This window comes from Loxodonta africana, chromosome X (assembly GCF_030014295.1).
Source record: "Loxodonta africana isolate mLoxAfr1 chromosome X, mLoxAfr1.hap2, whole genome shotgun sequence".
NCBI classification, from domain to species: domain Eukaryota; kingdom Metazoa; phylum Chordata; class Mammalia; order Proboscidea; family Elephantidae; genus Loxodonta; species Loxodonta africana.
The window spans coordinates 178,103,653-178,115,876 of NC_087369.1; the positions used below are offsets into that span (position 1 = coordinate 178,103,653).

At 51.0% G+C, this 12,224-nt stretch overlaps 2 protein-coding genes across 2 annotated transcripts; both read left to right on the plus strand.

Annotated features, from left to right (window-relative positions):
* The first annotated feature begins 755 nt into the window (after positions 1–755).
* On the plus strand, positions 756–1,318 carry LOC100670474 (histone H2A-Bbd type 2/3). The gene has a single exon (XM_003421704.3). It carries the CDS (start codon positions 756–758, stop codon positions 1,131–1,133), a length of 378 nt encoding a protein of 125 aa, XP_003421752.1. The 3' UTR covers positions 1,134–1,318.
* Positions 1,319–2,312: 994 nt separating this feature from the next.
* Positions 2,313–4,072, plus strand: LOC135228825 (40-kDa huntingtin-associated protein). Its single transcript, XM_064277829.1, has one exon. It carries the CDS (start codon positions 2,329–2,331, stop codon positions 3,490–3,492), a length of 1,164 nt encoding a protein of 387 aa, XP_064133899.1. The 5' UTR covers positions 2,313–2,328; the 3' UTR covers positions 3,493–4,072.
* Positions 4,073–12,224: the final 8,152 nt, after the last annotated feature.

Here is a 12,224-nt window from a genome sequence, read left to right on the forward strand (position 1 = left end):
ACTCTAGGGTATAATTAGTGGTACTTCATATGTACCACTAAACACAGGGTAGGCTTGTGGGAGGGGGCAAGGAAAAAAAAAATCCATACTACCTACCAAAAGTTCTGAGCCCTAATGGCGCAGTGGTTAAGAGGCTACAGCTGCTAACCTTAAGGTCGGCAGTTGGAATCCACCAGCCGCTCTCTGGCAACCCTATGGAGCAGTTCTACTCTGTCCTATAGGGTCACTGTAAGTCAGGATGGACTCCACGGCAACTTTTTTTTTTTTTTAACCAAAAATTCAGACACAATGATTCAGCATGCTTCCATTAAGGACAACACACGGTGTCAACAAAACATTCAAAGCAGAAAATAATCGGGTCGCCAATTAATGTAAGAGGGTGATGAAAACGTTCTGGCGTTAGGAAGTGGCGCTGGTTGCACGACACGCGGGCTGGTACTGCACACGGTCTTGCGGGCCACGTTGAAGTCGAGCAGCAAAGCGGAGTCCCCCCCCACCCCCCACCCCCCCGCCCCCAGGCCGTGCCAGCGATTGACAGTGGCCCTTCCGGGCCCAGCTGGAAGGAAGCCAGTGACGTCACGCAGGCCACGTGTCTCACAAAGGCTGCCCCTCTGACCAGTGAGGGGCCGGTCGGCGGGCGCTAGGAGACAGCGGGGTGCCTGCGTCGAAGCGTCGGTTGTGAGAGGCCGGTGGAGGCCGCAGCAGCTGGACGGTTGGACCAGGCGCGCCGGAGAAGTCGCAGCGAACCGAGCCGCATGGCCGGGAAACGGAGCCGTCGTGGTGGTGGTGGTGGTGGTGGAGGTGGTGGAGGTGGAGGGGGAGGTGGAGGGTCCTCCCGTCGCCAGAGGCGGACCCGCTCTCGCACCGAGCTGATCTTCTCCGCCAGCCACGTGGCGCATCTGCTCCGGGAGGGCCACTACGCCCAGCGCCTGAGTTCGTCGGCGCCCGTGTTCCTGGCGGCCATCCTCAAGTGCCTGACGGCCAAGATCCTGGAGCTGGCGGGCAACGAGGCCCAGAACAGCGGCAGGAGGCTCGTCACCCCGGAGCTCGTGGATATGGCCGTGCACAACAACGCTCTGCTCAGTGGCTTCTTCCTGACTACGACCATCTCCCAGGTGGCCCCGGCCCGCTAGTGAGGGTCCCAGGGCCCGTGCCAGACGCGCTCCCAGCCCCCAGCCGGGGAGGCACCCGGCGGCCTGCCTTCCCTTCGGCCTCGGGCAGCCTCCGTATCAGTTCTATTAAAGTGTTTTCAGAAACCCTGGGTGTGCGTGAGTCCCTCTGTGGCCGGCCGGTGGCCCTGAGGCCTGCACGTGGAGAATCCCAGAGGGACATGGCTGGAGGGGTGGGGGGGGTGGGGGGGTGGGGTGAGAGTGGTGGTGGTCTGGGCCGGGGCTTGACTCCCGGGCTTCAGAGACGGAGGAGGAGCAGTCTCTCCTGGCGACGGTGCAGGGAGAGGGCGCGGGGGGTGCAGAAGACTCCCCCCCTCCCCCCACGGCCTCTGAGGAGGTCAAGGTCTGGGGGCCCCCTGGCAGGGTGAAGCCCCCAAGGTGGGGGTGCCAGCTGCGATGGAGCCGAAGACCGTGGCTGTGGCGCCCAAGGCTTTATGCAGAGGAGGCAAGCCTAAGGGCCACAGGGGCGGGGTGGCAAGGGGGACACAGCGGTGGACAGGGACTTCAAGGGGGCAGGGGCGACGATGAGGAGGCAGGCGGAAAACAGTAAAGAGAGGCACCAAAAAGGAACGGTGGTCGTGCAGGACCACTTTAGTCGGAGTCCGTAAATTTTGAGCCGCCTAACGGGTTTAGGGAAACCCTGGCGGCCTAGTGGTTAGGAGCCGGACTGCTAGCCGAAAAGGTCAGCAGTTGGAATCCACCAGCCGCCCCCTGGAAACCCTAGGGGGCAGTTCCGCTCGGTCCTATAGGGTCGCTTAGAGTCAGAATCAACTCAATGGCAATGGGTTTGGTGGTTTTTGTTTTGCTTTTTGTTGCTGTTGTTGTTGTTGTGGCTGTTTGTTTGCTTTTAACAGGTTTAGAGCACCTCTGGCAACGCGGGTAAACAAGCCGTCCTAACCTAGCAGCAGCCCTAGCCCGGCCAGGCCCCTCCCGCCCTCCATTTTTGCATACGCGGCCAGCGTCCGGCCAGGCCCCGACTCCCAAAGCTCGATGTGCCTGTCACCTCGGCCAAGGGGAGGGCGGGGGGCGCCCCGCGGGGGCGCGGCCGCGGCTGCCGCAGCGTGACGCCGGCACGTCGCGGCCGCCGTGCCCGCCCGCTGCGGCCGCCGTCACGTTCGCCGCTTACGTCTGCGCGCCCGGAAGCGCTGAGGCGGCGAAGATGGCGGCTGCCGGCGCCGGTTTGGGCGGCGGTGCGGGCCCGGGGCCCGAGGCCGGGGACTTCCTGGCCCGGTACCGGCTGGTGTCGAACAAGCTGAAGAAGCGGTTCCTGCGGAAGCCGAACGTGGCCGAGGCCGGGGAGCAGTTCGGGCAGCTGGGCCGCGAGCTGCGCGCCCAGGAGTGCCTGCCCTACGCCGCCTGGTGCCAGCTGGCGGTGGCCCGCTGCCAGCAGGCGCTCTTCCACGGGCCCGGCGAGGCGCTGGCGCTCACCGAGGCCGCGCGCCTCTTCCTGCGGCAGGAGCGTGACGCGCGCCAGCGCCTGGTCTGCCCCGCCGCCTACGGGGAGCCGCTGCAGGCCGCCGCCAGCGCCTTGGGCGCCGCCGTGCGCCTGCACCTCGAGCTGGGCCAGCCGGCCGCCGCCGCCGCGCTCTGCCTCGAGCTGGCCGCCGCCCTGCGCGACCTGGGCCAGCCGGCCGCCGCCGCCGGCCACTTCCAGCGGGCCGCCCAGCTGCAGCTGCCCCAGCTGCCCCTGGCCGCGCTGCAAGCGCTCGGCGACGCCGCCTCCTGCCAGCTGCTGGCGCGGGACTACAACGCGGCCTTGGCGGTCTTCACGCGCATGCAGCGCCTGGCGCGGGAGCACGGCACCCACCCGGTGCAGCCTCCGCCGCCGCCGCCGTCGTCGTCGTCGTCGTCGTCGTCGTCGCTACAGCTACAGCTACAGGGGCCGCAGCCGCCCGGGCCCCCGCCGGGACCCGACACGGCCCTGGTCCTGCCGGTGCCGCTCCCTGCTAGCGCCGGCTCTGCGGCGCCTTCTCCCGCCGCTCTGGGCGCCTTCTCAGACGTGCTGGTCCGCTGCGAAGTGTCCCGCGTGCTGCTGCTGCTCCTCCTGCAGCCACCGCCCGCCAAGCTGCTGCCGGAGCACGCCCAGACCTTGGAGAAGTACTCCTGGGAGGCTTTCGACAGCCACGGGCAGGAGAGCAGCGGCCAGCTTCCCGAGGAGCTCTTTCTGCTGCTCCAGTCCTTGGTCATGGCGACCCACGAAAAGGACACCGAAGCCATCAAGTCGCTGCAGGTGGAGATGTGGCCGCTGCTGAGTGCCGAGCAGAACCACCTCCTGCACCTCGTCCTGCAAGAAACCATCTCCCCCTCGGGACAGGGGATCTGATCAGTCCCATTAACCAAGTGACTCTTTTCCTGTTAGCAAACCTCACGCATCCACCTTTGCATCTGGGGAGAAATAAAAGACGTTTTTCCTCATCGTACTGTTTTGTGTTATTGCTGTGGTCACCATGGGAATCAGAATTTAGTTTACTGAAGATTAGCTGTGTCCCAAGTGCTTGTTTCCATAATAATTAAAAAAAAAAAAAAAAAAAAACACCAGTTGCCGTGGCTGGGTTCTGAGTCATGGGGACCCGGTGTGTGCAGAGTAGCACTGCACTCCCTGCATAGGGTTTTCCAGGCGTGACCTTTCAGAAGCAGATCGCCAGGCCTTTCTTCCGAGGCATGTCTGGGTGGCTTCGGAGAGTAGGAGGAAACACGTGATGATAGACTCGGGCTAGGGGCCCGATTCTCTTCCCCAAGACGGCAACATAGAGATGAGAATCTCCCTAGTAGTTGCCTAGGGCTACCCGAACAAGTGACCACAAACCCGGTAGCTTTTAAGGAACTTTTATTCCCTCACAGTTCTCGAGGCCAGAAGTCCAGATTCAAGGCCCTAGGGGAGAATGCTTCCTTGCCTCTTCCATGTTCTGGTGGTTCCAGGCGTTCCTTGGCTTTTAGACACATCATTCCAATCTTCTCTGCCTGTGTCTTCCCATGGCAGCCTCCTCTCTCCTCTGTGTGCCTTCACCCCTTCTCTCTGTGTCTTCTCCTCCTCTTAGAAGGACAAATCTCACTGAATTTTGGGCCCACCAGGATAATCCAAAGCGATCTCACCTCAGGATCCTTCACTTAGCTACATCTGCAAAGACCCTTTTCCCAAGTAGGGCCACTGTCACAGGTTCCGGGCTGGACATAATTCTCTCTCTCTCTCTCCCCGCCCTCTTTTTTTTTTGGTGGGTGGAGAGGGGGAGCACCATTCAACCCACTACACTCTTTTATTCCCCTCCTCTTTTTCCTCCCCCCAACCCAGCCCCATCTTTATTTTATACTGAGGATTTTCTTTTGCATAAAACCAAAACCCGTTGCCGTCCTGTCGATTCCGACTCGTAGCGACCCTATAGGACAGAGTAGAACTGCCCCGTAGGGTTTCCAAGGAGTCCCTGGTGGATTCGAACTGCCGACCTTAATTAAGGTTAGCAGCCCTAGCTCTTAACCACTACGCCACTGGGATAACCAACAACAACAACAACAAACCAAACCCACTGCCGTCGAGTCAATTCTGACTCACAGCGACCCTATAGGACAGAGTAGAACTGCCCCATAGAGTTTCCAAGGAGCGCCTGGCAGATTCCAACTGCTGACCCTTTGGTTAGCAGCCCTAGCACTTAGCCACTAGGCCACCGGGATAGCTCTGCTTAAATTCTTAAGCTATGTGATTTTATCCTGACTCTGGCCTCACCTCTCAGCTGATTTCTATGTCTTGGTGATCACCAATTTCTCCTGCGTTTCATCCGCCCCGTACATGTTCCTGGGAATAATTTTATTCCTTACAGCTGGGTGGTTGTTAACAGCCCTAAATCCATGATTGATAGAGCTATTCTAATACTCCTAACTGGTGGTTTAGATTTGACTCATCTGTATAATGTGAATATCTTACCTACTTGTCAGGAGGCAAAAAGCAGAGCTAGATAACTTCTCTTTCAGCTCCGATAGATACTTGTGCATTTGAAACGTACAGCGTATCTAGCACGTGCGCGATGCCGGGAAATGAACCTGCGGAGCTGATTTGCCACGCAGTCCTTATTCTGATAGCTGCGGCGCACGTGTGTCCAGTGCAATAGTTCCAAGGCATTGGGGTTCACAGTTTTGGTTCTATTCTGATACCAAAAACCAAACCAAACCAAACCAAACCTGTTGCTGTCGAGCCAGTTCCGACTCAGAGCAACCCTGGAGGACAGAGTAGAACTGCCCCCATAGAGTTTCCAAGGAGCGCCTGGCGGGTTGGAACTGCTGACCTTTTGGTTAGCAGTCGTAGCTCTTAACCACTACGCCACCACGGTTTCCTCTAGTCTTCCGATAGCTGTGTGTAATCTAGATTACAACTTTTATTTGTAATAGGGATCTTTCCGCAGTTTTTCATTCAAACGCGTAAAATCAGAGCGTGTCTCTTTGCTATTTTGTGATTATGTACATGCGAGGCAGTATCGTTGTTCACCATTTCGTTTCTTTCCTTCCTTCCTTTCCTTCCTTTCCTTCCCTTCCTTCCTTCCTTCCTTCCTTCCTTCCTTCCTTCCTTCCTTCCTTCCTTCCTTCCTTCCTTCCTTCCCTCCCTCCCTCCCTCCCTCCCTCCCTCCTTCCCTTCCCTTCCCTTCCCTCCCTCCCTCCCTCCCTTCCTCCTCTTTCTTCCTTTCCTTTTCCTTTCTTCTTTTTTCTTTTTTACAGTTTTAGGGTAGTAGTAAGAGCTCCTCAAAATAAGCCTCATCCTTAAACACTCAACTTTGGGGAAATGGATCCTTTAGGCTGGAGTTGTATACACTACTAAGCTTTTAGGGTGAGATTTAAGGGCACAGCTTGGGGGTGGATTTTCGTGTGTTTGTTTTGAGGGGAGCCGGGATGGGGGAGGGTTGCGATGCTGAGTTAAGCGGCTCAAAATGGGTGTGACTTTTAGGGTACTCTTTTCTGTTTCTGGAGTCCCTAGGTGGGGCGAATAGGTTACCATGCCCCACTGCTAACTGAAAGGTTGGAGGTTCAAGTCCACCTAGAGGCACCTCAGAAGAAAGGCCTGGAAATCTACTTCCAAAATATCAGGCCTTGAAAACCCTATGGAGCACACTTTTACTCTGACACGTGGAGCTGTCATGAGTCAGAGTCGACTTCAATGGCAACCGGTTGGTTTTCATTTCTACTTCAGTGTGGGCCTAGCAGGTCAGGAAATCCAGGAGCGGCCCATTTGAGACAGATCCAGCCACCATTCCTCTGCTCTCATTTGGCTGCCAGGAAGGGGTCTACTGACCTCTAGACTCCTAGTCCAATTTATTGCAAATGTTGTCACAGTACACGCTTCTTTGTTCTTTGGCTTTTTCTGGTACGCTCCTCGACCCGGGACTGCAGACCTGGTCGGCCGCCCTACTCTCTTATGACAGGAATGCCAAGGAGTTACGGAGGGTGACCGCTGAGATCATTTGGATTGGGGCTTAAGGAAAAGCCGCCTTGGGCCTCTGGTCTAAACTCCTTGTGGCGGGGCGTTGGGGCTGGGGGTGGGGGTGGGGGTGGGAGGGGATTCCCAGAGAGCCCAGTATGGGGTATGCAAGCATGATTGGAAGGAAACACTGAAGCGCCTTGTTTTCCGTTGGCTCATTAATGGATCTCTCTCAGAATCTTAGTGCCACGGATAGCTGGTCCAAGGCCTGGTTCCATCATTTCGGAGTTCGCTTGCTACATAGCACCTCAATATCAAAGTTAACACTGATTCCTAACACTATCAAAGATAAATATTTTTCTAAAGGATGTGATTAGTGTGATTTTAAATGTGAAGACCGGGGGAAAGATCCTTATTATTTAAATATTCATTGAAAAGTAGAAATTAGCATTCAAAATATTGGAAACTATTCGAAACGGTGGCAGTGAAGTTGTGCTCCTCAATGGGTGTGGGGGCTCCCCTTTGCCTCCATCAAGCAATACTCCTATAATGAAAAATATTGCATAAGAAAGAACATATGTGAGTATTACCAAGACATAAAAACTTTTGTGAGCCTCTACTGTGGAGGAAGATGATTAAGACTGAAAGTAATAGATTAGGCATGCTCTGGAACCGAAGGGTTCTGGTACGTAAGATTACCATTAAGTGTCTGGGAATCTGTACTGCCATTAGACTAGGCCGCTGGTCTGCAAACTTTTTCTGTAAAGAGCCAGCTAGAAATTTTTAGCCTTTGCAGGCTACAAATGATTTCTCTTGCGTAATCTTTGTCTTAGCCTGGGTTCTCTAGAAAAGAAAATCCAGTGAAGCATGTGCGTGTATATATACATAGAGAGAGAGAGAGAAAGGGAGGGATTTATATCAAGGAAATGGCTTATGTGGTTATAGAGGCTGGAAAGCCCCAAGTCCGTGGGCCAGGCTGGAGGCGTCTCCTGACTCATGTAGCTGCAGGGGCTGACGAACCCAAGATTGACAGGTAAGCAGGAAGGCTGCTGACTCGCAGGCTGTGGAGGCTAAAAATCCCAAGATCGGCAGGTAAGCTGGCAGGCCGACAGCTCACAGGCTGCAGAGGTGGATGAATCACAAGATTGGCAGGTAAGCTGCTAGCTCAAATCTCAAGGTCTGGAGGTCAGATGAACAGGAGCCAGATGCAGGATCTAGAGCAAGCAAAAGCCCATGGGCTTTCCCAGAAACTTCACGTATTTTGGATGCAGGCCACACCCTCAATGAAACTCCCTTTCAACTGACTGACTGCTCATAGCAGGTCTCATCATGGAGGTGATTATGTTATATCAGATATCATTATGGAGGTTATTACATCATTACATAGCTGCCAACTACTTCATAACTGCCAAACCACTGAGAATCATGTGTCCGCCAAAGTGGCACAGAATCTTAACCATCACAGTCCACCCCTTGCCAACTTGGCACCTGTACATATCTCCCTAAACCATATGCAACCTCTAAATAAAGGCAATTATAAAGTCATACTTGCACCTAACATGATACAACTAACACACGTACAACTGAAAATGCACTAGCTCTGTTTACATCTTATATTTTATAAGTCAAGAAAACAAAAATATTTGATGCACACCTACAAGGAAGAAATATAACAATTACAGTTCTCGTTTCTGCAACTGGTCACGCGCTTGTAGTTGGTATTTAGAACTACTTTCTTCCACCACCCATTCCGAAGTCCCTTTATCCTCAGCAAACACATCAGCTGGTTGTGGCTCTTTGCCTGGTGCGGTGACCCAAACCTTCATTCCTGAAGGCTCTGGGCCATTAGCAGTCACGTTGGAATTGGGTTGTTGTAGTTTTCCATTGACTTTAGTTACAGGGCATGGTAGCGCTAAGAGACGCCCTAACGGATCTCCCGTATTCCAGGCATACTGTTCTTTACCTGCATTACACAATATCAATCCCATTTCCTCTTGATAATCAGGATCAATCACACCAGCCAATACGGTATCCCCCCTCTTTGCCTGTTTATGCAGAGGCGTGAAGAGCCCATAGCGGCCGGGTGGCATTCTTAACTTTGAAATGTTCTTTTTGACAATGAATGCAATGCCATTCCTCTTCAAGTTGTCATTGCCAGCGTAGTAAAGTATATGACTTTCTGATTCAAAATGACCAATACCAGTCCATTTCAGCTCACTAATGCCAAGGATTTTGAAGTTTATGCTTTCCGTTTCATTTTTGATGATTTCCAATTTTCCTAGGTTCATACTTCGTACCTTCCAAGTTCTGGTTATTAATGGATGTTTGCTGATGTTTCTTCTCGTTTTGAGTCATGCCACATCGGCAAATGAAGGCCCCAAAAGCTTGACTCCATCCATGTCTACTTTGAGGAGGCAGGTCTTCCCTAGTCGTATTTTGAGTGTCTTCTAACCTGATGGGCTCATCTTCCGGCACTACATCAGACAATGTTCTGCTGCTATTCATAAGGTTTTTGCTGGCTAATTTTTTGCAGAAGTAGATTGCCGGGTCCTTCTTCCTAGTCTTAGTCTGAAAGCTCAGCTGAGACCTGTCCTCCATGGGCGACCCTGCTGGTATCTGAATACTGGTGACAGAGCTTCCAGCATCACAGCAGCACACAAGCCCCCACAGTATGACAAACTGACAGACGTGTGGGGGCATCAGTGAGTAGAGGTGGCAAAAAATATGTAGAATAACTAAACAGTAGAAAAAAATCAGATGATTCTGGACAACAATCTACTACACTATGTTAAACAAGATTAAGTGAATGCACGGTACATAGTATGAAAATAGCATATTCATTACTTCCTAAAATTGTCTACTGCATTGCCCTGACATATTGGCAACATTGTCACAGGACTGGCCTCTGCCCTTAGAAAAATCAATTTTTCAGACTTCACATAAATAATGAAATACTTGATTTGTAATTTCTTCACCAGTATGACTTTTCAAGCCAGAAATTCAAGCTGGATTCAGTAGAGGACGTGGAATGAGGGGTATCATTGCTGACACCAGATGGATCATGGCTGAAAAAAGTGAATACTAGAAAGATGTTTACCTGTGTTTTATTGACTATGCAAAGGCATTCGACTGTGTGGATCAAAACAAATTATGGATAACATTAGGAGGAATGGGAATTCCAGAACACTTAATTGCCCTCATGTGGAACCTGTACATAGACCAAGAGTCAATCGTTCAAACACAACACGGGGATACTGTGAGGCTTAAAATCAGCAAATAATCAGAGAAGTTGTTCTATATGAAGAAGAATGGGACATCAGGATTGGAGGAAGACTCATTAACAACCTGCGACATGCAGATGACACAACCTTGCTTGCTGAAAGTGAAGAGGACTTGAAGTACTTACTGATGAAGATCAAAGACCAGAGCTTTTAGTATGGATTACAACTCAGCATAAAAAAACAAAAATCCTCACAACTGGACCAATCAACAACATGACGATAAACTGAGAAATGATTGAAATTGTCAAGGATTTCATTTTACTTGGATCCGCAGTCAAGAAATCAGACGACCCATTGCATTGGGCCAATCTGCTGCAAAAGACTTCTTTAAAGTGTTAAAAAGCAAAGATGTCACTTTAAGGACTAAGGTGCGCCTGACCCAAGCCATAGTGTTTTCAGTTGTCTCATATGCATGGGAAAGCTGGATAATGAATAATGAAATTCGAAGAAGATTTGATGCCTTTGAATTGTGGCATTGGCAAAAGAATACTGAATATACCATGGCCTGCTAGAAGAATGAACAAATCTGTCTTGGAAGAAGTACAGCCAGAATGTTCCTTAGAAGCATGGATGGCAAGACTTCTTCTCACATACTTGGATATGCTATCAGGAAGGACCAATCCCTGGAGAAGGACATCATGCTTTAAAGTAAAGGATCAGTGAAAAAGAGGAAGACCCTCAACGAGATCTCAGGCTCAAGCATAAGAAAAATTGTGAGGAATGCATAGGAAATGGCATCTAACAAAAACAAACATATGTTTTAATGGGATAGGGCTAGCCACATTAGATCAGTCTGCTATTTTGCCAGAGGTGAAAATCCTATCAGTGCTTCAAAGATGTTGGAGCCTAGTTTTGGTTGGAACTGTAGCTTAAAATATTCTTTGCTCCTCTCCACCCAACAGCTTTTGCAAAATAGTTTTCCACTAACTCATATACTAGGAATGGGAACTCAATATCTAGTTCCTCGTTCCACCTCTTGCTCTAGGTATCATTACCTTTTTCATGTACAATGACCCACGGAATTAAAAAAAAATCTTAGTAATTCTGTGGTGAAATGAGTTCCTTTTTGTGGCCTTTTGCCTTGGTTCCTTGGAAAAACAGCTTGACAGATTTCCCCCCAAAGCCCTGAGGCATTACCTTTGCCCTAGTTTTCTACTACAGAGGCTTTGTTACTTTTCATGTGTAAGCTGTAAACATCTAGTTTTGACATTTTTTGTCTAGTCCTTGGCTTCAGCCTGTTCTATGATTGGGGTGCACCTTGCAGGGACTGGTCAATATACTATGCAAATGAAATGACTATGGGCTATGCAAATGAGGTGACTATAGCCTACTGCTATGCAAATAAAGAGTCTGTGGCTTACCAAGATGGGATTGGTCAGTTTATAGCCCCTGCTGGGAGGGGCCATGCCTTGAAATTGCCGGGGGTGGTGTATATGGGCAGCCAACCCCACAGAAGTTTTTCAGACAGAAAGAAGCAACCAGAGAAGCAGAAGGAAGAGAAAAAATAAAAGAAGCAGAGAGAGAGGAGACAAAGAACCTTCTAAAAGGGCTGTAACACGGTCAAGGGCTCTTAACAGTGAAGACAGTGAGAGGACCAGAAGGGGCCCAGCAAAAGAGCTGGAGGTGACAGATGGCAAGACCAAGAGGAGCCTGCCCTGAGGAGGCCAAGAGAAGCCTGTCCTCAGGCGGCTGAGAGGGACTGAGAGGAGCTGAGACAGCTGTCCTGCCCTGAAGAAGGGAGTCTTTGCATACATGCTTCCTGATCCTCATTCTGAGTTGCAGTCTGTTGATCCTGATCTAGAGCTGTACCCTGTTGCTTCCTTAATAAACCACTTAAGTGTAAGTGTGGTATGTGAGTTTTATGTGGCCATTGCAATGCGTTATCAAATCCAGAGAGAAGTAGAGAGTGCTGTGGGAGGGACGGCTGGTTTCAGAATTGGTAAAAAAGGGATTGGAGAGTGGAGGTGTGTCTGACCTCCACCTCATAGAGATCAGCTTTGTGCTGATGGTGACTCTCATCTTTCCTCCTGAAGTTAGATGAGGTCTGATGCCACCATTTTACAGAGACTTTTGATCTTTTTTTTTTTTCAGTTGACAGATTTTTCCCCAAGACTACCTTGCTGAAAGTGAAGAGGGCTTAAAGCACTTACTGATGAAGATCAAAGACCACAGCCTTCGGTATGGATTACACCTCAACATAAAGAAAACGAAAATCCTTACAACTGGACCAATAAGCAACATCATGATAAACGGAGAAAAGATTGAAGCTGTCAAGGATTTCATTTTACTTGGATCCACCCACAGAAGCAGCAGTCAAGAAATCAATCAACATATTGCACGGGGCAAATCTGCTGCAAAAGACCTCTTTAAAGTGTT

What these genes read in the sequence shown, in the direction of transcription:
- LOC100670474 (XM_003421704.3), top strand. Translation starts at nt 756, where the DNA reads ATGGCCGGGAAACGGAGCCGTCGTGGTGGTGGTGGTGGTGGTGGAGGT.
- LOC135228825 (XM_064277829.1), top strand. Translation starts at nt 2,329, where the DNA reads ATGGCGGCTGCCGGCGCCGGTTTGGGCGGCGGTGCGGGCCCGGGGCCC.